The sequence below is a fragment of the Anoplopoma fimbria genome, chromosome 12 (genome assembly GCF_027596085.1).
Source record: "Anoplopoma fimbria isolate UVic2021 breed Golden Eagle Sablefish chromosome 12, Afim_UVic_2022, whole genome shotgun sequence".
Taxonomy (NCBI): Eukaryota; Metazoa; Chordata; class Actinopteri; order Perciformes; family Anoplopomatidae; genus Anoplopoma; species Anoplopoma fimbria.
The window spans coordinates 270,739-295,840 of NC_072460.1; the positions used below are offsets into that span (position 1 = coordinate 270,739).

A 25,102-nucleotide genomic window follows, 5' to 3' on the forward strand; every position below is an offset into this window, starting at 1 on the left:
AAATCCTGGATGTAAGTTAAATGACATAAATAGTATGTATAAGTGTTATTGTCTGGTTATTGGTGATGTCTTAATGTACAAGCAGCATGTTAATGGTGCAACTGGTTAGAATATAGCTGATTAGGACGTTTTGTACTGCTTTGTAGTTTAAACAAGAATAATGTATCAAAGCCACAAACTATAATGGCTTTTGTATATTAAATCTAAATCTGCAAACTAGACTGCAGTTGTCTGTTTAAGTAAATACTAAGTAAACCAAAGAAATGAAATGAGTTGAATTAATGTTAATATTCAAGTATCTTAATGTGCATTTCACACACACTAGCTCTCTCCCACCTCTGCTGGTGTATGAGCCAGAAACTACTTTTCCTCCTTAGTTTTTCCTAATGTTTGTTTTTTAATCTTTCTATGCGGGTTGGGAGGAGTCACAGGACCGCAGGGTGCTGCAGGGATGGATAAGGACATGTGGAAACAGCGTCACGCTGAGAGTCCAACCTCCACCCGAGGAGGAGGAGGAGGAGGAGGAGGAGGGATGAGGAGGAGGAGGAGGGATGTTGCACATGCTTCAGTTCTGACACAGAGACCGACTCCTACTAGACTAACTGACCGGGAACAGGTCGACCGACGCGGCTGCACGTGATGGAATAACACCGATAGCGCCTGAACGGTAAGACCAGTAAAGATACTGCTTCATAGGACTAACTGGGCTCTAACTGGGCTCTAACTGGGCTTTAACTGGGATTTAAATGAACTCTAACTGGGCTCTAACTGGGCTCTAACTGGGCTCTAACTGGGATTTAAATGAACTCTAACTGGGCTCTAACTGGGATTTAAATGGACTCTAACTGGGCTCTAACTGGGCTCTAACTGGGATTTAAATGAACTCTAACTGGGCTTTAAATGGGCTTTAAATGAACTCTAACTGGGCTCTAACTGGGATTTAAATGGACTCTAACTGGGCTTTAAATGGGCTTTAAATGAACTCTAACTGGGCTTTAAATGAACTCTAACTGGGGTTTAAATGAACTCTAACTGGGGTTTAACTGGACTCTAACTGGACTCTAACTGGACTTTAAATTGACTCTAACTGGGCTTTAAATGGGCTTTAAATGAACTCTAACTGGGGTTTAAATGAACTCTAACTGGGCTTTAACTGGACTCTAACTGGGATTTAACTGGACTCTAACTGGACTTTAAATTGACTCTAACTGGGCTTTAGATGGGCTTTAAATGGACTCTAACTGGGGCGGCTGTGGCGTAGTGGAGAGTAAGGTAGTTCTCCAATCAGAGGGTCGGTGGTTCGATGTGTCCTTGGGCAAGACACTTAACCCCAAGTTGCTCCTGAAGGCCATCGGTGTGGACTGATGATGAATGTTAGTTAGAGTCTGATGGTGGCACCTTGATGGTAGCCTGTCATCAGTGTGTGAATGGGTGAATGATATGTAACATACTACTGACTGTAAGTCGCTTTGGAGAAAAGCCTCTGCTAAATGACTCTAATGTAATGTAAATGGGCTTTAACTGGACTCTAACTGGGCTTTAACTGGACTCTAACTGGGCTTTAAATGAACTTAACGCTACATGTGAAGAGATTGGTGAGAGTTACCGGAGCGTCTGTTGTTGCTCCATGGAGCCCATGGGTCCGTCTGATGAAGTCCCATCTGGGGATGGGTGAGTCTTGGACAGCTCGGCGCACCAGGGTCCGCCGCTAGTGGGCGCTGAAGTCACTGGAAACATGGTGGAGTGAGAGGAGTTTAGTCCAATTTGATACGAATATGTTTATTACACTTTAATTCTACTGATAACACATTTCAATTGTTTTAAATATCTATCCATCTATCTATCTATCTATCTATCTATCTATCTATCTATCTATCTATCTATCTATCCATCCATCCATCCATCCATCCATCCATCCATCCATCCATCCATCCATCCATCCATCCATCCATCCATCCATCCATCTATCTATCTATCTATCTATCTATCCATCCATCCATCCATCCATCCATCCATCCATCCATCCATCCATCCATCCATCCATCCATCTATCTATCTATCTATCTATCTATCTATCTATCTATCTATCTATCTATCTATCTATCTATCTATCTGTCTGTCTGTCTGTCTGTCTGTCTGTCTGTCTGTGTCTGTCTGTAAATCCATCCATCTTTCTAGTCTACTTCTATTTACTTGTTCTGTATCTGTGTGCTGTAACTATACGTATCTATTGCTGAATGTAGCACATAAGTATCTACATATTGCTCCATATAAAAGAACTACAGAATATATATTGTGATCAGTTACAAAGCCTAGTTAGTTAGACTACTCTAAATTTAAATAAAGTATCCATTTAGGCAAATGCTGAACAATGTTAGCACTATCGAATTTATGTTTTTAATTGTTGCATTTTTAAATGTTTTTATCATCATGGTGCAGTTATCTCATTTGAAAGCTCGATATAAATTGAGGAAATACAATTTTGGATAGCTCTAAATAGTTTACCTGTCCAAGTGACAGTGTACAGCTGTCACTCAATAATAATAATAATAATTCACAAATTGAAAAAGTTTCATTCCCTACCTGCAGGCTACGAACAAAAGAGAACATCACAATGGAAACGGCCTCGAACAAAATATTATTCATATCCTAACAAACTTCTTAAAAAATATAAACTATACAAATTCAAAGATATTACATTCTTTTTTATAAATAGGTTAGTTATAAAACTAAATCTGCATTTATTTTCTATGTTTTGTTCAACCTCAAACTGTACATTTCCCCCCACATGCCACTTTCATCACATCCTGCTGTTTGCAATGAATTGTCATTATCAGGGGACATGAATGGTTAAATCAACTATACCCATCAGGCATGGCCCCACAACAGAGGCCTCTAACATCCGACCCATTATTTGGTTAAATAAATTTCCATCTAGGCTGCAAAAACTGGTGTTGAGACATTTGAGTCACATGTTAGGGCTTTTTTTGTTTGTATTGTGTCCCGCTAATGTTGTGGTGGAAACATTAACAATAAAGGCATCTAAGCTGTGAGTTTACCTTATAAATCAGGTGATGTAAAGCATATATCATTTATACCAGCACTGTAATGAAATGATCTGTAAAGGTCCGGTCAGTGAACGGACTATTGCCTGAAAAAGAAAGTGAGGTGGAGACAGCCAAGGACAACACATCAAGGCTCCTGCATGACATAAACAGATCGTTTTCAGCCTCTGGCTTCTCCTTTCAGCAGTGCCAGTACGCACAGTTTGTGGCTCAGGCTCATACCTTGGCCATGTCAGCTTGTCTCCATGGCGTATCTTCAGTCCCAACCTCATGGGAGAGTTCCCTTGTATTTTCAGGCTTGCTTCACTGCGCAACAAAGTGACACAAAGCCCCATTCATGCCTGAGAGTGGCTCCATTCATGGACACTGAGTACTCGCCGGTAGAATTCATAATTGTTCAGCGTCTTCCATCTCCGAGGATCACTGGCGGAAATGACGCCACAGTCGGTTGTTTTAAGGATGACATAAATATTGAAATGGACGCATGGGTCACTGTTTTGTTTGTGGTGAGTTTCGTGTTGCATTATGCATGCTCTGCATTGTCCGCTTCCCACATCGACTGTAGGCCCGTTAGCAACATGAAACAGAGCAGGACTTTGAAGAGGAAGATTGCAGTGTGATAGTAAGATTGAGACCTTGAGTTGCCCTTTCAGCGAGTAGGAGGGAGAAGGGAGGTTATTAATTAGTGGTTTGCAGGAGAATTGCTGCATGGTTCCATTCTGTAGGCAGGAATCTACATTTATAGTGTATTTTCCTTGCAGTGTTAAAATGTACCCCTTACTGTAGGTGATTCTGTGTCTATGAATCCTTTTATTATTTATGACTTTGAAGCAGTTGGATTTACGTAATTAATATTGTATGAATACTTGATGAGGCAAAGTTTGAACAATAGTAATTGGAACAGTATTTTACTGTCAAATCAAAGTTACCCAGAGCTATTTTACATGTTTGTACTTTACTGAACCCAAGGCGTGTTGGAGTTTGATTTAATCATATTAGACTATCACTACCGATTATCTAAATGTTTGAAAATATATATATATATATATATATATATATATATATATAGGGCATCTGCATACTGAAATGGGTGAGAATATAGAGTGATTTGCATGGTATAAGATATAACCTGTTTTATTTAGTAAAAGACTAAGAGCTGTTGAAAACACATACACACACACACACACACACACACACACACACACACACACACACACACACACACACACACACACACACACACACACGTCAGCATACGACATGCAGGGAAGAGTGAGCTGGGTGAACACAGACACACACAGTTCAGCTTTCCAAAATGACGACAGGAAGGAGAAAAAGATAAGGCCTAACAGAACTTCAGCCTGTGAGAATGACTACTAGCAGTACAAACTTCAGCCTTTATGAAATGACAACATTCGCTCAGGGACTTTCCAAACCAATTAAAAAAGATAGCTAGCCCAGTGCACCTGCAGATCAAAGAGCTCTGACACTATATAAGACCATGTTGAGGACAAAGCAAAAGAGTTCGCCTCCGGAGCCAACTCAGGTTTATTTCTTTGCTTAAAGAACAAACTCTATAGCATTGAACTCTGCCTGCCTGTTTCCAGTGTTTTCTTCAAACTTCAGACTCCAGTAGGTTAATGTGGAATAAGTCAAAGAGTTGGAGCAGGAATTCGGGCTTCATCAACTGGCCCAGTCCGAACTTCTGTTACCCGACAGGCGCTTCACAACAACCCACAAACCCTTATGCTTATGGTGGGTTAAATGCAGAGTTTAAATTATGTAACTGTATGTGTCAACTGATGAAGGGCCACAGAGTTGTGAGCAGCATCCCTGCTGGAAGCTGTGAGGACATGAATACTTTGCTTGTTGGGTGGAGGGCTGCTGACACAGGGGCATCACTCAGTGTTAAACCACTCCAGTGGTCAGTTGGTCTGTTTAACAAAATATTTCACCCTCCAGCTTGTGAGTAAAGCCAAGGAGGCCAGTCTTATGTGTCTCCTGTCACATAAAAGCAGGATCACGAGGGATGCAAAATGAAGGAAGTTCAGCTGATAAGAACATATGATGATGTGGAGACCAGGGACACTTAAAACCCGGTTCTGGATGGGGACTGCGTATATCTTTCACAACAAACAGATCATTTATCTATTTTCGATAATTATAATTCAAAGATAAATTAATAATAATACTATAATCTATCATTTAATAATTATTGATATCATTATCAGCCCTGAAATTCCATATCAGTGCATCTCTATGAATGACCATAACCTGACCCAGAATACATGTGATCATCTTAACCTAAAAGGGGTCAGTGGGTGTTTGTGACATGTCATTCTTTTACTCATTAGCTTTTTTCAATTTAATACAAAACTAAACATAACTTGTTTTCATTACTCTGGAAATAGTGACATATTTAAGGCAATACCTCATATGATACGTGTGTCTTAGTGGTGGAGTTCGTCATGCAGTATCCCAGGAATGCTGCACAATTAGGCCCTGTTGTAAGGGCGGATACTGCAGGGTTTCATGGTCACAGAGAGGAAGGAGGGCGAGGAGCACTGCTGCCCTCCCACATCTGACCCAGAGGTTGTGCAATAGCCTGCTCATCAAACAAATGGCTTTAAGCTGGAACCACAAGGAGATACACATGGCAGCTGCCAGCGCAGACTGAAGTCATTGACTGGGCTTTTGTTGTGATGGTTATTTCTTAAAGGCTCACTAGAAACCATGCAGGGTTTCAGGAATGTAAGTTTTTATTTACTATATGTATTTAGTTTCCCTGGAGGCCGCTCTTTTTCAGAGTGAGTCATGTGTGAACAGAGTAGCAGGTATAATATAATGTGTATAATATAGGTGTGTATGATAGTCTTGCTGTATTGATAATATTATCAGTGTTTTTGTGTTTCTAGCCTATAAGTGTTTGTTATAGAATATCTGTCCTTACCTTTGACCTGCCTGGTAGGATGAGTGCGTGCAGCTCAGATGTGCACTGTTTATATGCCGTTTATAGCCTTTTCACACTGACGAAGGTGTGACCAGAGCAAAAATAATAGGAGTGTAATGCAAAAGCCAAATATGGAAGATTTGTTCATGTTTTTTGTGTTTAAGGCCTTATTCTGACCTAGATGTGAATATACAAGTTACTCAGGAGAAATAGCCAGGTGAATCTACTAATACTCAGTGTTCTGGTTTTTGTCCAACAGCTTTCTGCTGGATAGAATGAAGCCGTGATGGGTTTGATGGAGCTGACTTCTGTTCAGATACCAAACACACCTCCATGCTTTTTTAGAACACAATTTCTGCCACAAAATGGCTGGGAGTCAGAATAACTACTGGGAACAACATGACCTGGACAGGTACGCAAACACCACTCTGATACTGATTTCAAACCCAATGTAAACTAGGATCAATTGTTATTAGTTAATATATATTATTAGTGTGAAAATACAATCTCTTTTTAAAATTTTAATAAGTAATATCAAGAGTATAATTCTGGCACTATTTATATGAAATACTTGGCACAAAACAACATATTTTCTTTAAGTATTTGTTTTATTTTATCATGTTTTATGTGTAACAGAAATAAAAATAACGAACAGAAATGAGTCTAGTGCTTCACGTCAGCATCCAAAAACAAATATTTAAGAAATAATACATGTAACAATAAACATTCCCTTTTGCATTCACTTATCCCCAGAGTAAATCCTCATGTGTCTGTCATCTGAATCCATCATATTCTTTGATAACGGCAATTTAGTTTAAATTGCCCCGAATCACAAATGTACCTTTACAATCTGTAATACACATAATGTCCTCTGATGTTTGAGTCCTCACTCTGGATACAATAAGACTGACACTGACAGATAAACAATAGATGTTTTACACACAGAAGAAAATGGTTCAGAAAAGACACAACCTGCAATGCTGTTCCATGATGTAAAGACATGCAGGAGAGCAGAACACATGTTCTGTTTAAGCATATGTCATGCTTGTTATTACACAAACATAATGACTTACTCATGACAGGTTATGTGTAGGAATGATTTACACACATGCACAGCTCTGTGCCGACTTCTCAACCTCTCTTTTGTTGCAGAGTGTTTTGGTCTAAATGTTGACATGGAACAAAACCTGACGGAGCTTCAACAGCAGCAAATGGCCGAGGAGCTCAACTGTGAGTCTTTCACATATCACTATTTTGTACATGTAAATTATAATACAATTATTTTTCTACAAAGAAAACTACACATTGACAACTAAGCATGTGACACTTCAAATGTACTATGAATATTGTAATAATAATATTAATCTGTAATGATTGATAATTAAAAATAAATTGTTACTATAACCTGTTTTAGATCGGGGTGAGCTACATTAGAATAAAATGTTATACCTTAAAAAACACACAGTAAACATTTTTATCAGTTACATGTGAAAGATTAGAATAGATTTAAAATAAACAAAACAAAACACTGATAACATTTTATAGCAACTGATATTTTTGACTTTATCAAAAACAAAGATATTTTTGAACATGTAACATGTCTTTATCTTTTTTTTATCTTTTTGAATTGTTGTGAAACAATAGTGCTTTAGAAGTTTTGCTGTACTAAATCACACATTATCAACATTGACAGAATTGATTAGTTTATTTATACAGTATAAATCTAGATTCTGAAGTCCGTCTCGGCTGGACAAACCAGGGTTTAAACCCTGTTTGACTAACAAACCAGGGTTTAAACCCTGTTTGACTAACAAACCAGGGTTTAAACCCTGTTTGACTAATAAACCAGGGTTTAAACCCTGTTTGACTAATAAACAGCGCGTTGGCAGGGTCTGGGTGAGTTTGTCATCACTGGACTGAGCTGTGTAGCAGAGGGAGCAGAGAACAGGGTGGAGGAGGAGGGGAAGCGATTGCTCCCTGGTCACCAGCTGTTCCTGCAGTCTGGGGCATGACGGATGTTTCCACAGAGAAGGTTACGGGAAGCGCCGTTAAGATTGTGGCCTGCGCGGCAGATAATGACGATTCCTGGGTTAATCAGGGTGTTGTGGCTGATGTTTGACGAGGAGGGTGATAGGTTAAGCGGTTGTTTTCAACATGTTTTTACTCCCGTTTCCGGAACGATACCTTCAGCAAAACAGGAGGTTTTTTTTCTAAGTAGAGTGGGCAGCCCACTCCCCCTGGTATGTTCTCCCTCCCACACCATCGCTGCACTCTAGTTAAAAGTCGTGTTCCATGTTTCCTCCTCTGAGAATTGTTCCTGCAGTGAACGAAACAACAGTGATAGCAAAACCTTCTATAGCAAAGCAACTATTTCTCAGTGTACACTTCAATTTAGGATTTCATAAAGACAGTCGTTTAATACCTGATGGTCTTTCCCTTTTCCCAGGCAACATCTCCCTCTCCCAGTCTCCTTTCCACCGCCTAGTGTCTGATAACATGCTACGGCCTCACGAGGGCGACCAGGTGGTCCCTTCTTCCCAGAGACGGACAGTGTTTGGGGGCCACCAGAGAGAAGCCAAACCGCTGCCGCCTCTGCCGGACCCTGAGGAGCTCATGTCTGATGAGGCCGCCGACAGTGAGGTGGAGTTTTTTACCAGTGACCGACGGCGACTTTTGCCCAAAAGCTGTCCAAAGGCCATGTGCAGGGGCATGAACACAGACTCTGGCAAAGTGAATTACGCTTACCAGGAGAGCTGGTGGCGGTCTGGTGGTGCTGGGACCGGCTCCATGGCTTTCTCGTGGCCAAGCAGAGAGGACAGACCGACCTGTAGGGGAAGTGGGTTTTGGACACTAGCTGCCCAGAGAGAAGACCACCAGCCTGTGGTGTCAGCGGTCGGGGATACTTTGTCTAGCAAACAGCCGGACCAACACAGACTCCGGTTTCCCTGTTCAGGCCTTACTTCCCAGCCTCTCCACAGCAGCACCTCAACTGGTCCCACTGACAAACCACTAATCCCTCCTCGTATCCCCATCCCACCAAAGCCACCTGCTCTCTCAAAGACTGCGAGCGCCAACGAGGAAGACAAGCCTCCCAAAATCCCTCCAAGGGTCCCCTTAGTCCCACCCTGCCCACCACGTACCCCGAGCCCCAAAAGCCTTCCGATTTATATCAACGGAGTGATGCCTGCCACACAGAGTTTTGCTGCTAACCCAAATTATGTGAGTAAGGCATCACAGAGACAGCAGAGCGAAAGGGTGCCACCTGCAGCTCAGTTTTCTCCCTGCATTGTTCCCATTTTGAAGGACGGCAGAAAGGCCAGCGCTACACACTACATCCTCCTGCCGCCGGGCCGACCGGTGTACTCAGACAGACGAGAGAGACTCCTGAGTGAACCAGCCCGGATGGGAAGCAGCGGTGTCTGGCAGAACAGATAGAAAGCCTCACTTATGTCACTGTGTGAGACTGTGAAGGACATCAGAACCATGTGAAAACATCTACATGCTACATTGTTATTTTCCATGACGTATGACGTATTTCAACACAACTCTGTGAGGTTTGATCTGTTTTTAACATCTTACCGCTCAGTATTTTTAGCAACATGAAAAAATGATAACATTCCAGTATTTTCACTAACACATGAGAATATTTACATAAAGGTTTTTCATTTGGGTTTACTCAGAATGTTCAGATTTCACACAGTGAACATGTCTCATCACTCATTCACTTTTAAGTCTGACAGCCATATGTGCATATCACTAATACTATATTTCTTACAGGAGAGCAAATAATTACTGTACGTGCAAGCTGGGCTTGTACCAAACGGCTCATTCCATGTGCGTTTCTTTTAATGACAATGCTGCTTGAAATCTTAAGTATGATTGATTGATTGATTGATTGATTGATAGATTTAATGTTTTGCTGAATCATTCTCACATTAAGATTTGTTAAATTTAACAATGTGGCCAATATTAACACGACACAACACAACCGAAACATGATTTGAACTACAGTGAAACAAACACTTCCCCTGATAAATCTCTTAACTTCTGTTTCTATTTCAGTGCTAATGACTTTTGCAAAATATGACATAAGCATTGACTCTTGCATCACATTCTATGCTCATGTGCTCAAAGTTGAATTTATTTGAAACCTGCAGCCACCCTCAAAATGATTGACAGGTCTTTTTTTTTTTATAAATATGAAGTACACAAGTCAACAACTCTTTACTTTTTTTTTTATCAGTAGTGTTTGTATGCACAGTAAAAGAAGCTTTCATTTTAAATTGTGCTCAAATCACAAACTTTTAATCGTTATGATGAATTGTTTTTATTATGTTTGTGCTTTTATCTCAAACAATATATGTTCAAAAACGTACAGATTGGGCCTTTAATGATTCTTTATTTGTGTGTGTGTGTGTGTGTGTGGGCATGGAAGTCGTGTTACGTTTACACTGTAGAGATGCAGTACCCGGTCTACAACCCTCGTTACATCAAGAGGTTGGAAGTTCTCATGAAGATTCTGTTTAGAAGTTCATAATGTTGTTCATGTCAAAAGTAAATTGTTGTAAAATTGTTTTTTTAATCTATTTATAGAAATAAAATAACTTATTCATTCTATGATCTTTGGCTCAATGTCTTTTTCCCCCATCAGAACAATGATATGTACCAATGGAAAGATGTTTTTATTCTCATTTGGTCTGTTTTGCCAGTTTTTGACCATATTAATATTTCTGGTCATAACCAAGAATACATTTTTGTATACAACTTGGAAAAACAGAAAAAAAACTTAAACTGGAGTTCTGTGACAAATTTTAATGGAGCATCAACAGAAGGCAACAGTGGATCAACACTGCTCACACAGGTTTGAGCTGCAGGATCAAAGAAAGTCAAGCATGTGATGGTAAAAAGAGTGACTGTTCCTTTTTTGTGGGAGTCATCAGGAAAGCACAAATAACTCTATTGTCCATTCTGCTCTATCTGCTTCGAGTTCAGTTCATTTGGGTATCATGGTGATTGGGCAGGATTTAAGTATCAAGTCTTACTCACGCATGTTGCATGTCTACCGTCTCTCTTTTTCTGACCTCCACATATACTATCACTCTCCATTAGATTAGTCTAATGAAGCAGAAATGTCACAAACGTAATCTTGGAAAAAACTAACATTGCTTAAGTATCTAATGTTCACATGTGTGGGAATTTCCAAACTCCACAATTTATTAAATTTCTTATTATTCATTTCTAATTAGTTATGAGTTAAACATTTAATCAACATGACACAAAAAAAAAACCAGTTATTCTACCATGAAATTATTTCTTGTGCTTGCAAAATAAGTTAAAAATAAACAGATAAAAACTTCTACTAAACCCTCCATTCACCTCTGCAGTTCATTATGGGCCTTATTGAATTTGGCCTGTGTTCTTCTACAGGCACTGCCTCAGCCGTCTCATCTCCTCGGGCTGAGGTCCTTCGTGCAGTCTCCAAGCTGAAGAGGTGGGATTTAGACTCTTGCTCTACCGCCAGGCCCGGTTGAGCAGTTTGACTTCTGCCAGGCGTTTGCTGATCATGGTGGCAAAGAAAAGTGCAAAGAGAACGCTACTGATCAGCATGTAGTCGTAGTCGTCCTTCAGTACGTCAAACTGCTTTGAGGGGTAGACTCGGGTCTGGTAGATGTCAAGACCATATGCCACCACCTTTATGGAAAAAAAACAAAAAAACATTGTCATATTGACTGTACATTTCACTTCACCTGAAGGGGAGAAAACAATGTATTGACTATGTTTTGGAGAGGATTTAAAATGTAATGGCTATCTCAAGAGTTTTTTTAGACCACTACTTAGTATTGTGTCAAAAAGAAATCTCTGCTCTGGATGCATCTATTTATTCATTTGATAGGGACAGAGCAGGTTAATGAACATCAGGATAAAACACAAGATGTAAACATGACAATGCTAATTTACATCTCTAGTCCCTACGCAGGTATCAAACCAGAAACATTATAAGTGACAATATACAGATACAAATATACAAGCTACAAGTAGAAAAGACTAAATATATTCTGCTACATGTCTTGTGATTGTGTTCTAAACTAATAATAAATACATAAGATATATTATTCTTAGGAAGAATAATAAACTATCCTAAAGTTACCCTACATGCCAATGGTTGTTTATTGTATGACTTTGGAATGGCCAATATACTAACAATAAGTTAATAAATATTTTAGAAGATAAACACCACAAATTAAAACTTAGGAATGTCAATTTGAACACAATGGTAGTTCCACAAAAAGGTTTTTTCACAACATCAATCTGTCAAAACATTTTCTAAGAACACAAATAATTGTCATATATTTGTCTGTATTTTCATGGCAGACTCACCAGGCAGGTTGACTCCAGTCCAGACGGGGCAGTGTAAATCCCCCGCACTCTTGATACAGTCTGATTGTAGTTGATGAACCACTCTGTGCGGATCAGCAGCTCTGGTGCGTACGGTATCAGGTTCTCTTCCCTGGAGATCAAGTGAACACATTAGACAGGGACACAGAAAAAATAAATGTTTCAAACGAAACTTGACTGGAAGACACACCGGCTTTGCTCCGATATTATTTCTGGCCTCCGAGGGTCAAGGAACATCTTGGGTAATGACAAAATCCCTCCAGATGGCAAGCCGACTGTGATGAAGAACAGCAAAAGAGTTCTTTTAAAGCAACGGGGCGAACAAGGTTGGAAAGAATGTGATTTAGTCCCAAAACAGTGGCTTAAACTTACTGAGCAAATGGCGGCTGGTGATGCCCTTCTCCGTCAGTGTGGCCTCCATGGTAGAGATGGATGAGGGGAAAATGTAAGACTGCTGAAGCACCTGAGGAGCATGTGGCCGATCCAGTGAGCTGAACACAGTGCTGTTGTAGAGCTCCATCCCTTCATACAGTTCAATTACAGAGAACTCATTCCTGCGAGATTTGGTGCTCCAGTACTCGTACTGCGGAGTCAAACAGAGGCAGAGGACACATTTAGGTCACTGCTCCCCTTCAACATTTGCCTACTAATGTGGTCAATTACATTGTGGGTGCTTAGTCATTTTTTGTACAGCTGCAGTGAGCAAACACCACATTCTGACTGTAACCAAGCAAAGAACAACAAAGCAAAACAAAATATTTTTCATTTTTATCCAAAAGAGTGACTTTAGCGGTAAATATTACTCACCACCACCCAGTTTTCAGAGTGCACAACATGCACTGGTCCTTTGGTCTTCCTCTGAACAGCCTCATAGATGATGCGACCCGTCACGCCATCAATCAGGAGCATCCCAATGAAGCTTCGCTCCGGATGCAAGTCTGTGCTCTCAGTCACCACCGCCAGGAGATTTGGGTTTAGGTACTGTGAGCAATTAGACAAAACACAATCCGTTATCTTGATCAAGGATAATAAAAATCGTTATTTTCCATAACATCACTGATTTAAAAAACAATTTTCTGCAATATGGCAAATGCATAATATTTGAGATATAGCAGACTACACATGGGAAATATAATGAATCCAGCTGTTTCACTGAGTTGCTATATAAACAAGACAATCAATTTGATTGGTTTTTTAGCCATTTAAAATGTGTGTAGCCAACTACAGTTAGGAAACATTGACCTTAAAGATAGAAAACAAGTTAACACAGGTTTTTTCAGCCACGTCTTTCCAAACATGGTAAATACAAACAACCTCAATGATGTGGTGTAATGTTGTCCGTCTTCATTTAGAAAATACATTTGCTGCTGAGGAGACTGAGGTCCTTTGGAGTGCAGGGAGCACTCCTGAGGACCTTTTTTGACTCTGTGGTGTCATCAGCCATCTTTTATGCAGTGGTCTGCTGGAGCAGCAGCATCTCAGCAGCCGACAGGAAGAGACTTAACTAACTGGTTCAGAAGGCCAGCGGTGTGCTGGGGTGTCCACTGGATACGGTGGAAGTAGTGGGAGACAGGAGGATGATGGCCAAGCTATCATCTCTGGACAACATCCCCCACCCCATGCAGGACACCCTGGCAGCTCTGTGCAGCTCCTTCAGCCACCGGCTGCTTCACCCCCGGTGGTGAAGGAGAGGTACTGCAGGTCCTTCCTTCCTGCTGCTGTCAGGCTGCACAACCAGCTCTGCTCCCAGCAGACCACACATCACTAAAAATCATCTATATAAATCTGTGCAATATAAAAAAACTGTGCAATCTACTGTATGATACTAAAATTATTCTGTCTGTTTATATAATATTTTAGTTATTGTGGATCTATTTAATATTCTTTACTGTGTTATGACTTATCTGCTTATTTATAATACTTGTTTTTTACTATGTCTCTTGTTCCCACAATCCTCTCTGCTGCCGTCATCCTGCAAATGTTCCCCGCTGCAGGACTAATAAAGGATTATCTTATTTTATCTTATTTGAACAATTAATTTACAAATAAACAGAACACAATAAATGACAAACTATGAAATTGGTTGGTTGATGTTTGATAAGGAGGTATCATTTTGCCATTACAGATTGGCTGAAAAGATCATGGACAAAATGTTAACAACATATATTGGCCCCACGAACAGCAGGGCCTAAAACATGGAGTTTTTTTATCCCACACCACAGATAAAGCTCTAAGTGTAGGAAAGACACCAGTGTCTTTGTTACACACTTGTGCATTCTGGGATGTAATGAACAATGCAATCTACAGAAACCATGGCAGAGCTTTGGAGTTGTCTCTTGCTCTATTGCTTCTAGTGTAAGAGCCCTAGTAGAAGAAAACAGGGTTTGATCTTATTCAGTCAGTGGTGAAGAGAGGATATGATTCACTGGGGAAACAGTGACATGAGGTTCAGTATTTCTTGGAAACTTTTCAGCCTACATCAGAATACGAGGAGTGACTCTGTCTTTAAGAATGAAGTGGTACGATGAGAAGTCGAGACAACAGTGACCAAGTCCTGCACCAATGAGAAATAACACTCCTTCCAAACCACAGTGTAACTAAAGGGAAGTTATCATACCTTATAGAGGACACTACGATCTCCCATTACTCTGCCCTGGGAATGCACATGCTCATTGGGCCTTTTCCCTTTGACGGAGACAATCCTCTGTACCTCGGTTGGCATGACGATCTCCCAGATCAACTCAGTAGACAAGTCCTGAGCGCACAAAAACATTCAGAGTTAAGCATCATTTCATGGTGGCTCACTGCAAGATCAAGAACTCTGGCTATAACGTTTATCCACAGAACATTTGAAGCATTATTATTAATATTATGTCCATTTGCTTGTGTAGTGCAACATTGACTCTCAGTCAAATATACTATACCTGGTCTATATTCTAGGTATTTGTTGTGAAAAAATATACTAAGCATTCTTGATCACTTTTCCAATACTGAAATATATACTAAAATTATCTGTGCAATTTAAGAAATATGGAAACTATTGTTGTCACCTATGGCAACCAAAGGTAGAGACTGGTGGTGGCTAGTCTTTTCTAAAACTTGTTCAAAACTCTTGAGCCTGATGTGCAAGTTTCACTTGCCGTTCGTAGCCTGTAGCCAGAAAGTCTTCCCTGGCTGGAGTCAACAAGATAAAAGAATATGGATGAGGCCATCTCCTGGAGCTGCTGAAGTACATTCTTTGTAGAGGGAAAAGCAGACACCTGTGGAAAAATAAAAGATGCATACAAGTTTACAAGTGTCTGTATCTCTATTAGTTCATGCTGAATGTTCATCCGAGTTTGCCACTGACCTTGTACTGGTCATCCACCAAAAGTAAGACCTTAGCATAATCCTGGTCCATGACAGGCAGCATGAGCGACTGAAGTATCGGCTGAGACAGAGCAGGCGGGGTGACGTGACTCTTCTTTCCAAAGATGGGATTAAATACATGGAGTGTGGCCAGGCCGGTATCCTTATGAGAAAATAGAACAAAAAAAAAAAAAAAAAAAAAGAATAGAACAAATGTAGCAGTTATGTTTGTCCTTTCAAGCGCATGTTACTGCAGGAGAAAAACAGCATTCTGCTTTTCCTGTGTATCAGGCATGCTCAATAGAAATGTCAAGTTCCTTCTCTTAAAGTCCCTCACCCTATGCGAGCCAAACCAAAAATGCAGCAATAATCTTTTGATTTCCCAGCTAAGTAATTTGCTTAATTTATGTTTGTGAGACCCACAAGATAATAAAATTGACTCCCACACTGAACATATTCAAGCAAAGAGCTCTTGTTATCAGATACCTTGTCTTTGATGAGCAGCGTGCACTGTGGCGGATGAGGGAAGTGTGCGGTGGTCCGTTGCACCATTAGTTTGAAAGCGGCATTAGATGGGATGTTGTCCAGGTAGTGCCTCCATAAAATAGTGCCGGTCTTGCTGTCGATACCAAAGAGCTTGACAGAAAAAAAGCAAAGTGGAAAAGTTAGAGTTTCTTCGAGGCCTGATGGAGTCTCTTAATTAGTGTTTAATTTCACTTCGGTCTGAAACTGGTCTATCCCCAAATGTGCAGCGCAGCTCATCTCTCCTGAAACCCTACCTTACATAAACCTCCATGAGAGGGTAAGCTCTAGTCTCGTACCTTCCCACATGCTGTAACCATAACCATCATCTTTTGCAGGTTGAACTCGTCTCTGGAGAGGTTCTCAATGGTCACGTCATTCTTGACTTGACTGCGAGGCTTCCGTGCGTCGTAGAACAGCTTCCAGAGGTGGGCGATCCAGGCCTGCAGCAAGATGAGCTGAGAGGAGAGCCTCTTCAGCACCATGGACAACAGGCCGTCTAGACAAATACAGACAGCACACAGATGCTGCTTAATGAATTTTTGTGGATTGAGAATCACAACTTGGACATTGTGCAGTTGTTATGCGGGCAAAGCACAGGCGAACCCTCACAACAATAACATGATTATAGCAAAGGATTTTCAGTCAACAACAGGAGATCCTAAACACACATTAATAAAGTTTTATTTAAGAGAAGCAGAGAGGTATGTTACCTTGAATGGCTGAATCCAAGCGAAGCAATAAAAAAAACGGGAAAAAGACAAAAGAAAGTGAAGCAAATGCAACCAAGTGGAAACACCCAAGACATCCGTTTCCAGCAGGCAACCAAGCCTATTGCAACATCAAATAGAACAAAACTACAACTTTGATGATTAAATGCAGGTGGAGAGCAGTTGAAGTAGGGGTTAAAGTAAAAGCAACAATACAGTGGACTTAATCATTAGTTTTATATTCGTGGGAAAATCCCGAAATGAACCAAGCAAGCTTGATAAATGACCCCCAAGATTAGGAGTTGCACAGCTGAGCGTCATGGATAAAACACAGATTATCAATCCACAACAGAGATTAGTCCTTAATGCTGGTAAATAAGTAGGAAAAAACATGAAGGGATTCTGGTTTGACATTTACCAGCCTTTTTGCCAAACTCTCCCTCCAGCTCTGCCTGCGTTCCTGTGAGAGGCAGATCCACCATTTCCATTGTCACCACATCTGAGAGGGCCTCCTCTCTGGTCCACATTACACGCCCTGGAAAACACCACTCATTATTGTTCTGTAATCATTCATTCCACTTTACACACCCTGTGACAGTCTGCAGTTAGTGTTGACACTTTCCGTGGATTACAACATGAAACACTTTTTTTCCCCCTCGTGCTTGTGGAAAGGACCAGATTGTGTTTACATTATGAAAACCGAGAGCCTGTTTGTGTTTCATAGTGGTCTGATGATTAAGAAGCAGAATTTACCTAAATGTTATCATGAGGCAAAGCATGACTCTCAAGTCTCTTTTTCACTTTGGAAAGAAGAACTGGATCTCAACAGTAAACATAATGAGAGAACGACTTCACATAACTCAAAAGTTTCAGGGGATTTCACCTGTTGGCTATAAATACCATGTGATTCCCTACAACCCAGCACCTGCAAACAACTGTATAAAAATATCATGCATTATGAAAAGCAAAAGGTCAAGTAGTGCATTTTTGTAGGCCAGATAAAAATCCTGAAAAAACAAGTTTGCTTATTTTAAACTATGAGAAGGAATTTGAAATGTTTTGGACTTTGGTGCCCCTCAGTGGTAAATCAAAAAACACACGTTGAAGAAAGCAGTGCATGGAAATACCTCAGATAACAGATCGACAAAGCAGTTTTTCCCACACTAACAAAGCGTCCTGTTTTTTCATCCATACCTGGCTGTTGTATGAACGAGAGTGTGTGGTCTTCTGTCTGCACCATCACCCTGTAGCCAACAGAGTCGTCCTTCTTGAGGAATGCTTGTACGTGCAGCTGGAAGACAGAATAAAACGGTGTTATATCATTAAAAGAAAACACTGCGTGTTTAATAATATTAAACTGTGGGTAAAGTAAATTGAAGAAGCCTTGCTGACTTGACCAGCCAGATATCAAACAGGCTGTAAAATCACTGGGAAGAAATTTAGACGCACCTTCTCTGGTTTCCCAACATTAGGATCCAGATTAAAAATCAGTGTTGTGTCTAGAAGTCTGCGTCCAGATTCTGCACTAAAGAGGTTAAGACTGCAAGCCTATAGGGCAGAAAACAGGTTTATCATATGAATCATAAGAAATGCTTCTTATCTTAAATAAAAAAAATGGGAGTCTATGATTTCACATTAACTCACGGTTTGATTCTTGGGCGACATTACAGCAGCAACAGTCTTCTCTCCGGGTGTAGCAAATGATACCAGCATGGCCTATGAATCAAGATAAATGAGTCAACTATTATTTTATGCTGCTTTTTATTATAACAACTGTAATATCTCAGTAACCCACACCAAGATTAACCCCTTTTAAATAATAAAGAAGAAGTTACTCAACAATTACTAGATATTCCAGCAGCAAAGTCACATGTATATTTTAGATATTGAACTAAAGCTTTTATCCAGCATGACTCCCAGTACAAGAATTGCAATATCAGGATATAGAATATCTTGCATTGGAGAGTGGTAGTGAAACAGTTACGTACAGGCTTGAAGTCTCTCAGTGTAACTATCTGGCCATTGTTGAGCTGGAGAAGCAGGTGGTGTTCTGGCCCAAGCTGGAGAAAGAATTCTGACAGCGGCGGGCGAGCTGGGTTGGGCTGGGTGGACACCAGTACTGGTTGGAAGCCGGGGGTGACTTCAAGTCCCAGAGACTGGAAGAAGAGAAATAGTAGCGTACTGTGAAATAAATGGTAAATGCATTCACACCGAAAAAAACAAGGTAGGTATAAAGAGGGAAAGCTCCAAGGTGTAGGTAGACGAATGCAGAGAACAGGACAAACATGGTCATTTTATAAAACAAAGTCTTTGGTTTCATTCGGATGGGTACCTGCAGGGGGATCTGGGTCATCTGTGACTGCTCGTGCAAGTCGTACAGAGATACAGCTGCCGAGTCCACACATGTCAGGATCCCCTGGCCGATCACTGCACAGCTGGCCTGTATGTTGGACAGCCATGGAGCTTCCACTGAGGTCTGAGGACAACATAAGCAAAGAATTAAATAATTAAAAATTGTGGAATTAAATGAATATATTGCAATGCTACAACTTTACTTGATGTATTCAAAACCGTTTGCTTTAAATTTGACCTTTAAGTGTTTCCTTATAGTCTACAACAGTTATATAGTGCTAATACTAAACCGGGTTTACCTGCTTGATTATCTCTCCATCCTCCAAACTGTAAGTAACAATTGCAATGTGGGAATGAGGAACGACTCCCAGTGCATACACTTCACCATTTCCACCAGAATAAACAGCCTGGTAATCCACTGTTTCACTGTTGAGATGAAAAGACCAAAAGTTATACAGTGCTAATAATGCCAATCTTGTTCATGAATATAAATGCTTAGGCCTTTACACATCAGACACTTGTGCTGCTCTAATACTACCATAAACATCTATTTATTCATGTTTGACTTGATTTTTCCAAATCTACGAGTTGGACCTAAATGTATGGATACAATTTTATAATCTTTTCTTTGAGATTCATACTTTACTTTTGATCCAACATTTTCACAACCCTATGTACCATTTTGAGTAAAACGAATTATTATTCCAAAAACAGAATATTTTTTAAATCTCTTTAAACATGTCTCAAAAGGATTTTGAATTTCAGGGGAGACGTTTTGTTCACAAAGACAGTTTATAGACAAAAATGTGATTTAAATGTTGACCCAATAACATAAAAACACATTCACTTGCCTTTCTGGTAGATTCTCTACCCATTTCTGATGACCATTGGAAAGGTAATGGAGAGAGATGACAGTTTTCTTCAAAACAGCCACATGTTTCACGATGTCTTGCTGTCCAACTAAACATGCAGACTGGAAACTAAAAATGTGTAAAAAAAACCAGTTAAGATCTGTTAAAAATAAAGACAATTCTTAACTAAACAACAGTCCATTAAGGAGGTAATCACCTGCCAGAGTCCAGCACAATCTCCCAGTTCAAACCACCAACATTTATGTCCCAGGAGCGCAGAAGGCGGCCATTACCAACCACCAACACCGCATCTAGGAGACATGAACAGTTTTATGAGCCATCTGCTTTCAATATGGGAGAAGGTGAAAACTCTAGCAAAACTTTTAGTACAAAGAACAAATGTATTATAAGACAATAGGTGAATTAAAACTCTGTAAGCTCAACTGCAAAGTCCTAATCACCTTGTCCATGGTGCAGAAGAGCGTCAATGTTTCCCTCTGGCCCAGTCATATCCACATGTCGCCAGACTGTAACAGACAGTAAATAAATACCAACATAGAAACAGAAAGTATGTCAACTGGGAAATAAATTGTCTTTCTTTACTGGGTCTTACTACAGAATACTCACAGAGTTCTCCAGTCCTGGTATTGAGTGAAGCAAAAACATTGTTCTCTGTTGCCACAAGCACCTTTTTGGATGACTGCACATGTGCGTCGAAGTGGGAAAAGCGAACCTTGCCAACATATTGCTGCCTCCTGTGAATCACAAAAGATAAAACAACCCGTCAAAAAGCACACAACCTAGAATATAAGTATAGCTGATGATAATACTGCTGATTGGTAAAGCAACCTCCGCAGGGATCAGCCACAGAGTTATAAACATTTAGTGTGACACTAGAGATACTAGACCTTTGGTTCCATCACATTTAGTGTGACACTAGAGATACTAGACCTTTGGTTCCATCACATTTAGTGTGACACTAGAGATACTAGACCTTTGGTTCAGTCACATTTAGTGTGACACTAGAGATACTAGACCTTTGGTTCCATCACATTTAGTGTGACACTAGAGATACTAGACCTTTGGTTCAGTCACATTTAGTGTGACACTAGAGATACTAGACCTTTGGTTCCATCACATTTAGTGTGACACTAGAGATACTAGACCTTTGGTTCCATCACATTTAGTGTGACACTAGAGATACTAGACCTTTGGTTCAGTCACATTTAGTGTGACACTAGAGATACTAGACCTTTGGTTCAGTCACATTTAGTGTGACACTAGAGATACTAGACCTTTGGTTCAGTCACATTTAGTGTGACACTAGAGATACTAGACCTTTGGTTCCATCACATTTAGTGTGACACTAGAGATACTAGACTAGACTTTGGTTCCATCACATTTAGTGTGACACTAGAGATACTAGACCTTTGGTTCCATCACATTTAGTGTGACACTAGAGATACTAGACCTTTGGTTCCATCACATTTAGTGTGACACTAGAGATACTAGACCTTTGGTTCAGTCACATTTAGTGTGACACTAGAGATACTAGACCTTTGGTTCCATCACATTTAGTGTGACACTAGAGATACTAGACCTTTGGTTCCATCACATTTAGTGACACTGACACTAGATCATTTAGTGTGACACTAGAGATACTACCTTTGGTTCCATCACATTTAGTGTGACACTAGAGATACTAGACCTTTGGTTCCATCACATTTAGTGTGACACTAGAGATACTAGACCTTTGGTTCCATCACATTTAGTGTGACACTAGAGATACTAGACCTTTGGTTCATCACATTTAGTGTGACACTAGAGATACTAGACCTTTGGTTCCATCACATTTAGTGTGACACTAGAGATACTAGACCTTTGGTTCCATCACATTTAGTGTGACACTAGAGATACTAGACCTTTGGTTCAGTCACATTTAGTGTGACACTAGAGATACATTTAGACACTTTTGGTTCCATCACATTTAGTGTGACACTAGAGATACTAGACCTTTGGTTCCATCACATTTAGTGTGACACTAGAGATACTAGACCTTTGGTTCAGTCACATTTAGTGTGACACTAGAGATACTAGACCTTTGGTTCAGTCACATTTAGTGTGACACTAGAGATACTAGACCTTTGGTTCCATCACATTTAGTGTGACACTAGAGATACTAGACCTTTGGTTCCATCACATTTAGTGTGACACTAGAGATACTAGACCTTTGGTTCCATCACATTTAGTGTGACACTAGAGATACTAGACCTTTGGTTCAGTCACATTTAGTGTGACACTAGAGATACTAGACCTTTGGTTCAGTCACATTTAGTGTGACACTAGAGATACTAGACCTTTGGTTCAGTCACATTTAGTGTGACACTAGAGATACTAGACCTTTGGTTCCATCACATTTAGTGTGACACTAGAGATACTAGACCTTTGGTTCAGTCACATTTAGGTTCTAGACCTCACATTTAGTGTGACACTAGAGATACTAGACCTTTGGTTCCATCACATTTAGTGTGACACTAGAGATACTAGACCTACACATTTAGACACTTTAGACCTTTGGTTCATCACATTTAGTGTGACACTAGAGATACTAGACCTTTGGTAGAGATACTAGACCTTTGGTTCCATCACATTTAGTGTGACACTAGAGATACTAGACCTTTGGTTCAGTCACATTTAGTGTGACACTAGAGATACTAGACCTTTGGTTCCATCACATTTAGTGTGACACTAGAGATACTAGACCTTTGGTTCCATGTGACACTAGAGATTTTTGGTTCAGTCACATTTAGTGTGACACTAGAGATACTAGACCTTTGGTTCAGTCACATTTAGTGTGACACTAGAGATACTAGACCTTTGGTTCAGTCACATTTAGTGTGACACTAGAGATACTAGACCTTTGGTTCAGTCACATTTAGTGTGACACTAGAGATACTGCAGGTGTTAGCCTTAGCCTTAGCATTAGCATCAGCTGAGCACAGTGGAGCATGGCCCTCACATGCCGTGTATCAGTGACTGTCCTTCAGCTTCCGCTCACCAGTCAAACTTCCCGACTTGGTCCTCAAACACAGCCTCCACGGAGCTCCACAGCAGGAGGCAGCTCATCGCCAGCAGGAGCAGCTCGTCCATCGCAGCGCTGTTCTTCAGAGGAAGCAGGACCCGGAAGTCCCCGGAAGTCCTCGGCCTCCTTGTAGTGGCGGCGCGGTGCTGCCCCCTGCCGGGCGGAGGACAGACGGCACGTCACCACCGACATGTGAGAGGTCATGTTTGACATGTTGAACATGTTTAACATGTTTAACATGTTTGACAGTGTCACAGACCAGACTGTAATGAACTGTGGTGGGCTCACGGTCATTGTGCAGAAACCCATGAGCACACAAGGTTAAGGTGGGTGATGCCAACAAAGTAATGTGTGTAAAGATTGAACACAAACAAATATGTTGTTAGCAAAGCTTATCCCCAAAGATTAACAGGAAAACCCTGAGTTACCCTTCTCTAGATGAGTCCAGACTGCCTGTAGTGTGAGCGCCCCCTGTGGTTCTCTTTACATTACATTACAGTCATTTATTATTATTATTATTATTATTATTATTATTATTATTATTATTATTATTATTATTATTATTATTATTATATTATTATATTTCCTTTATTGATCCCCATGGGGGAAATTCGAGTGTTGCAGCAGCTCAACTACACAGACAATAAATACACATACTATACAACTACACAGACAATAAATACAGAAATAAGAATAAAAAGACAAATGTACACATATATCAACACATGGACAATAAATAAATATACATGTTACACAGACAAAAATAAAGATAGAACTATATAAGATCTAAATAGATCTATATATACAGATATACAGACACAGACAATCAGCATGATGACAGACTGTGGTCTATAGATCTATATATATATATATATATATATATATATATATATATGTACAGCATATGACATGACTGTGGTCTATCAGCATGTTGACAGACTGTGGTCTATAGATCTATATATATATATATATATATATATATATATATATCAGCATGGTGACAGACTGTGGTCTATAGATCTATATATATATATATATATATATATATATATATATATCAGCATGGTGACAGACTGTGGTCTCTGCTGTTGTTGTACAGTCTGATGGCAGTGGGCACAAATGAGCGTCTGAAGCTCCGTCCTGCTCTTTGGTAGAATCAGCCGATGGCTGAACGAGCTGCCCAGCTGCCACAGCTCCTCACCCAGAGAGGACAGGAGGACCCAGCTGCCACATGTAGCAGACGCTTTATCCAAAGAGACTCACAGGAAGTGTGTTCAACATAGGTATTCAAGAGAACTACTAGTCACCAGAAGTCATCAGTGCATCTCCTTTCTTAAACAAGCATCTAAAAGCATAAACCAGAGCAAAAGTATAGTGCAGAGGCAAGTTACTACGAAAACAATAATTGCAACAGACTAATACGAATACAATAAGTGCTACGAGGAAGGCTCAGGGTAGTACTTCTTTATCAGGTAGTACTTCTTTATCAGTAGTACTTCTTTATCAGGTAGTACTTCTTTATCAGGTAGTACTTCTTTATCAGGTAGTACTTCTTTATCAGGTAGTACTTCTTTATCAGTAGTACTTCTTTATCAGGTAGTACTTCTTAGTACTTCTTTATCATCAGGTAGTACTTCTTTATCAGGTAGTACTTCTTTATCAGGTAGTACTTCTTTATCAGGTAGTACTTCTTTATCAGGTAGTACTTCTTTACTTCTTTATCAGGTAGTACTTCTTTATCAGTAGTACTTCTTTATCAGGTAGTACTTTTTTGTCAGGTAGTACTTCTTTATCAGGTAGTACTTCTTTATCAGTAGTTTCTTTAT

General features: G+C 40.1%; 2 protein-coding genes across 2 annotated transcripts; one reads left to right on the forward strand and one right to left on the reverse strand.

The window, feature by feature from the left end:
* Nucleotides 1-542: 542 nt before the first annotated feature.
* On the forward strand, nucleotides 543-10,580 carry LOC129099347 (ERBB receptor feedback inhibitor 1). The gene is made up of 4 exons (XM_054608550.1): nucleotides 543-667; nucleotides 6,275-6,427; nucleotides 7,168-7,245; nucleotides 8,462-10,580. Exons 2-4 carry the CDS (start codon nucleotides 6,415-6,417, stop codon nucleotides 9,448-9,450), a joined length of 1,080 nt encoding a protein of 359 aa, XP_054464525.1. The 5' UTR covers nucleotides 543-667; nucleotides 6,275-6,414; the 3' UTR covers nucleotides 9,451-10,580.
* A 232-nt stretch (nucleotides 10,581-10,812) lies between these two features.
* emc1 (ER membrane protein complex subunit 1) lies at nucleotides 10,813-23,372 on the reverse strand. The gene is made up of 22 exons (XM_054608549.1): nucleotides 23,253-23,372; nucleotides 20,822-20,949; nucleotides 20,656-20,721; nucleotides 20,412-20,505; nucleotides 20,195-20,323; nucleotides 19,643-19,769; nucleotides 19,324-19,467; nucleotides 18,980-19,147; nucleotides 18,636-18,707; nucleotides 18,441-18,539; nucleotides 18,186-18,282; nucleotides 17,410-17,526; nucleotides 16,581-16,780; nucleotides 16,246-16,395; nucleotides 15,761-15,922; nucleotides 15,552-15,671; nucleotides 15,029-15,166; nucleotides 13,219-13,392; nucleotides 12,784-12,994; nucleotides 12,602-12,686; nucleotides 12,394-12,523; nucleotides 10,813-11,706 (listed from the first exon to the last, which is right to left on the reverse strand). Exons 1-22 carry the CDS (start codon nucleotides 23,342-23,344, stop codon nucleotides 11,527-11,529), a joined length of 2,883 nt encoding a protein of 960 aa, XP_054464524.1. The 5' UTR covers nucleotides 23,345-23,372; the 3' UTR covers nucleotides 10,813-11,526.
* Between the last annotated feature and the right edge of the window lie 1,730 nt (nucleotides 23,373-25,102).

Coding starts and splice junctions, on each gene's coding strand:
- LOC129099347 (XM_054608550.1), top strand. Junction 7,246..8,461: donor AATGGCCGAGGAGCTCAACT/GTGAGTCTTTCA, acceptor CCCTTTTCCCAG/GCAACATCTCCCTCTCCCAG.
- emc1 (XM_054608549.1), bottom strand. CDS start 23,344: ATGGACGAGCTGCTCCTGCTGGCGATGAGCTGCCTCCTGCTGTGGAGC. Junction 20,324..20,411: donor ATTGTGCTGGACTCTGGCAG/GTGATTACCTCC, acceptor ACACATTTTTAG/TTTCCAGTCTGCATGTTTAG. Junction 12,995..13,218: donor ACTCTGAAAACTGGGTGGTG/GTGAGTAATATT, acceptor TTGACTCCGCAG/TACGAGTACTGGAGCACCAA.